This window comes from Cystoisospora suis (genome assembly GCF_002600585.1).
Source record: "Cystoisospora suis strain Wien I chromosome Unknown contig_892, whole genome shotgun sequence".
NCBI classification, from domain to species: Eukaryota; Apicomplexa; class Conoidasida; order Eucoccidiorida; family Sarcocystidae; genus Cystoisospora; species Cystoisospora suis.
Genome location: NW_027153693.1, coordinates 6,335 through 10,430, shown reverse-complemented (window position 1 = coordinate 10,430; position 4,096 = coordinate 6,335). Strand labels below are relative to the sequence as shown.

The following is a 4,096-nucleotide window of genomic DNA, read 5'->3' as shown; positions in this document are numbered from 1 at the left end:
AACAAACGCTGACCTGCCCAAACGAAACAATCAACCTTTCGTTCCTGCCTTTGTGTGTCAGTTCCTGATACGACCTACACAGCAGCTTCCTTCACGGAAGCAGAACGAGAAGGGCACGATAGAACACAGTTACGGCTGTGCCGTGTGGGGAACCGCGCGCCCACAAACCGGCGGCGAAAAAGAGGAGCCGTAATTTTTTCCTCCGAACGGCCTTCCCGCAAGAAAGCAAAAGAAGGAAAAAAATAAAAGCCGCTCAAAAGGGAAACTCCAGAATCAACTCTAAGCCTTTTCCATGAGAAGATAGCCTCCGCTTCTCGAAAGAAAATAAGACCCCCAAAAAAACTGTTCCATATTCTTTTTTTTTCTGTGCTGGCGGTCATCGACTGCCTTGCCCTTTTGCTAATGCCGGCTGTCGTTTGCCGCCGCGCGCCTGCTTCGGTCCCCCGGTGCCCTAAGGGCGCTCTAACCATCTGGCTTCCTCTTCGCTCTACATTCAGTTACTTTCTGTGGTCAGGAAGTACCTTCCTGGCAGCGGCAATATGCCGTGTCGACCACTCCAGTAGTACGAAGCCACTGTACACTCCCGCTGGGCCACTTTGCCACACCACTAATGCCTTCTACAGGCACCCCCACAGTTCAGCATCTCAGATTAGGGGCAAAGGCCCCTGCGCGCGGCGGCGTATTCTTCATTGAACTGTCCTGGGCCGTGTCGCTCAACCCAAGTATGCAGAGAAACGCCCGGGAGTGAGGGAGTGAGACAGATAAACGCAAACGGAAGAGGCCAAAGCAAAAGACGGGAAAAGAAGAAGCCTGTTAGGTGAGTAGTACGGCGCTGGGTAAGAATAAACGGTATATAACAGCTGATGAAGAGAGTAAGGAACTGTGCAGACCAGGTGGAGAAGGGCCGCCCGTCAGACCATCTTACCTGGAAGCTCGGTAGGTCCGGACTGCATGCAGGCGCGGGTCTTCCGGTATCGGGAGCAGGCAACAAGAAGTACCCGCAAGGTGCTCGTGGCTGAAGGACAGCTGAACGAGAAGCTAGCAACTCACTTCCAGCATCTCCGAAGGAGGAAGCCTAACCTCCCTTATAATCTGCAGCCCCGTAAGGTGACAGCGTCGCCACTTTTGCAACCAAATTTTTTCCTCCCTGGCGTCAAGATGCAGTCGGCTGTCCGCTTTCTTTTCCTTGTTGGAGCCGCATGGTCGACTAGCCAGCTCCACTGGGTGACCCGGTCTGAGCACGATGCTCTCCTGTTTTCCTCTGCGTCTGGTGCCGTCGTCCGAACGTTGCCCCCGTCAAAGTTGGCGTTTGCTGACCCGCCGGTAGTAGACGCCGAAGACCGGGCTGAGAGAACAGTGAGCAGTGGAAGAAAGCGACGGTGAGGGAGGCACTTTGGAATGCTTCATGTTTGCACTCGGGTGGTCTCCCGACCTCTATGGGCATTTCTTCACACATTCTTGGCTCTGCATCCTGTCGACTAGCAGACACACTCCCCAATGCAAGCGTCAAGCGCCGTCTTCACGCCGTGCCCCCCTGAATTCGCGGTGTAGTTCGCGTGGTGAATGCGTTACTGCCCTCCAGCACTGAGCCAAGCAGAAGGACCTGTAGCGCCCTCGACACGAGAGTTGAGCGGGACCCCGTGTGGCCCGGATCCCCAACGGCATAAGCAAAGTCCGCACCGGTGCTCACTTCTGTGTATGCTGTATTTGCAGCCCAGGACCCTTCGGGTCTCGGTCACTGGCAGGTGTCAGGTCTTTGAAAGCACTGGCAATCACCGCCGTTGTTGCCACTGTGTTCTTCGCGGGGGTGAAGCTGTGGCAATGTAGAGCTGCGTTATTCAAGGCGACTCCGGGTCAGCCGATCGTTGCGCGTGGAGGGGCGGCTACAAACAGGCGGCTAAGTGCTGCAGACAAGTGTGTAAGCTCCTCAGCGAGAGATCCGTTGTTGCTCGCATACAGAGGCACTCAATGGCACCAGGAAGCGTCGGGGGGATGGGGGTCGTCGGCGCGTGCCACCAAAAAATACCAGCGCATGGCCTGGAGCGTGCCTGACTGCTGCTGTGTCGAACCACCTGCCAGCTCCCGAAGCACCCACTGAAGAACACGACATCCTACAGAAAACCTTACCTTTCAGCGAGCTGTGCTTCCGCGTGGAGGCTACGGCGTTACAGCACTTATTTGTGAGCTACCCCCCACGCCTTCCCTGTCCGGCTGCGCGGCTGGACCCCTGATGTTTACGTGGAGGCGAGTGCGGCCTTCCTCTGGAATGAAAGAATACGCCATCGGCGTGTGTAGCCTCTGGCTCGCGGCTCAGTGCGAAGTAAAGCCAGATTCCGCTGGGACACTTGCGTCTTCGTGGATGGATCTCCAATCAGAAGAGGCAACAGACAATCCTGCCCGGACTAGCAAGCCTGCTGCGCTCGAGGTCGACTCCGGTGGTAGAATGCGAGTGGCCACAACACGGTGTCGTTTCTTCCAACTTTTGTGAATAGAAAACAATGCCCACTTCACCGTCCTCAATACTACGGGCCGTTGGCACAGCTAGGCGTTGGGCCGTCAGAGAAAGCGAGGCGGGGTGTCACCCCACAATCCCAGACCCCCTAGGAGGTACGGCGCTCCACGGACAGCAGAGCTCACTGACGCGCGCGCGGCGATGCTGGAGCGACAACACACTTCAGGGAGTAAGTACTCATGTAGTCTGCCAACCCTTTTGCAAGCAGGATCAGGACCGGCTGCCTGGCCACTACCGTGCCCGGCGAGGCGAGTGTGTCGCGCAGATTATGTTGGTTTGGCTGGGTTCGTGAATTGGCCACTTTATGGTCGGCTAACGGGACGCGAAGGCGCAGCATACTGACTGACTAAGTGCAGAATGTGAGGGCGCACAAACCGAGCACTGGGAGGCTGCTTCGATAGCGTGGGGCGCGATCCCGGGCGCATTCCCTAGCGGCGGCGCTTGCGAGCTGATGTGCTGGTGTGCTACCCGACTTTGCCGTGCACGTCGGCATCGCGTGCTGTGACGGAGAGTACAGAGGAAGCAGACGCGGTCAGGATGGTGTAGGGGGGTTTCGATCTAGAATTACAGTAGCGGTGTCAAGTACCCTGCCCCGAGTCTGCTGCACGGCCGGTTTGAAACTGAGTTTCACTCGCTACAGTTCTCGCGGGCGCCGTTTGCTCACGCGGAGCTCGAACATTGTCGATCCCGTACTCTTCATCTGGCGTCTCGCCTTCTTGTTTGATAGGAAGTATGTGACCCTCAGATACGCCGACTCGCTTTTTCCAGGCCTCCCCTGCTACAGCTGGTGGAGGGTGCAAAAAGTGGCAGGCGCTCCCGCTGCGTCGGGGTCGTAAGGAAGGGCAAGGCACAGGTCCCCTACCTATGGAAGTCCCGCTTGTGTCAGGCGACGACTGGGAATGGTCTTTTGTTGCACGGCCTCGTCTGGCGAGGCGGCTGCAGGGGCTCGCAATCGGTGTCCCATGCTGAGCGGATTCGTCGCTTGTTGGCAGCAGGTGCCGGGTTTTCCTGCGTCCGTTCTTTTGGAGCCGGGTTGCCTGGGAAGTTAGCATCGTCGATTCCGCGGGCACCCGTTCTGTTGATCGCCTTCTTGTTCGGTAGGCAGTAGGTGCCTTTTTGGCAAGCCGCTTGCAGCACACCCTAGCGAGTAGGAGGGACAGCGTGATCTACCCGCGTCACAAAGGAAGGCCAGCACACTATCCGTACGGGCGGGGAGGGCCAGTTGTATCAGTGGAGCACTCGACTGTTGCTTCATTGCACGGCCACCTCTGCGCTGGCTGTCAGGCGGCTCAGGCTCGCGGGTAGTTGGAGCACAAGACAGCGCCTGAGTGTACCACGTTTTCGTTTGCTCGTGGTCCTCGTGGTGTAGGGGCAGGCGATTGCCAGAACAGTCTCGGGGACGCACCCAGTTCGATCTGAAGCGACGGCAGCGGTGCGGTTCACGAGGNNGGAGTTCTTGGCCGTGTATTACTGCGTCACACTGAGTCCATTCTTTTGAAGGCGACTGCGAAGCGCAACGAAGGCACGACTTTTTTCTTCCTGGCCCATGGCCCATGCCAACAACTCCTGGCGTAGAAAGTGAGT

General features: G+C 57.5%; 2 protein-coding genes across 2 annotated transcripts in view; both read left to right on the top strand.

Annotated features, from left to right (window-relative positions):
• Positions 1 to 559: 559 nt before the first annotated feature.
• Positions 560 to 3,744, top strand: CSUI_002145 (uncharacterized protein). The gene is made up of 3 exons (XM_068062347.1): positions 560 to 1,379; positions 1,714 to 1,914; positions 2,493 to 3,744. Exons 1-3 carry the CDS (start codon positions 952 to 954, stop codon positions 2,602 to 2,604), a joined length of 741 nt encoding a protein of 246 aa, XP_067925678.1. The 5' UTR covers positions 560 to 951; the 3' UTR covers positions 2,605 to 3,744.
• Positions 3,745 to 4,000: 256 nt separating this feature from the next.
• The window catches only part of CSUI_002144 (uncharacterized protein), a 5,205-nt gene continuing 5,109 nt past the window's right edge, over positions 4,001 to 4,096 (top strand). The window contains exon 1 of the mRNA XM_068062346.1: positions 4,001 to 4,090. The gene's annotated coding sequence lies outside the window, so the exon portion shown is untranslated. The remainder of the gene's footprint in view (positions 4,091 to 4,096) is intronic.

Bases quoted from the DNA above. Each gene is read 5' to 3' on its own strand.
- CSUI_002145 (XM_068062347.1), top strand. From the start codon at position 952: ATGCAGGCGCGGGTCTTCCGGTATCGGGAGCAGGCAACAAGAAGTACC. The intron at 1,380-1,713 runs GTGAGGGAGGCA...CTGTATTTGCAG, and splicing joins AGCAGTGGAAGAAAGCGACG to CCCAGGACCCTTCGGGTCTC. The intron at 1,915-2,492 runs GTGTGTAAGCTC...TTTTGTGAATAG, and splicing joins CGGCTAAGTGCTGCAGACAA to AAAACAATGCCCACTTCACC.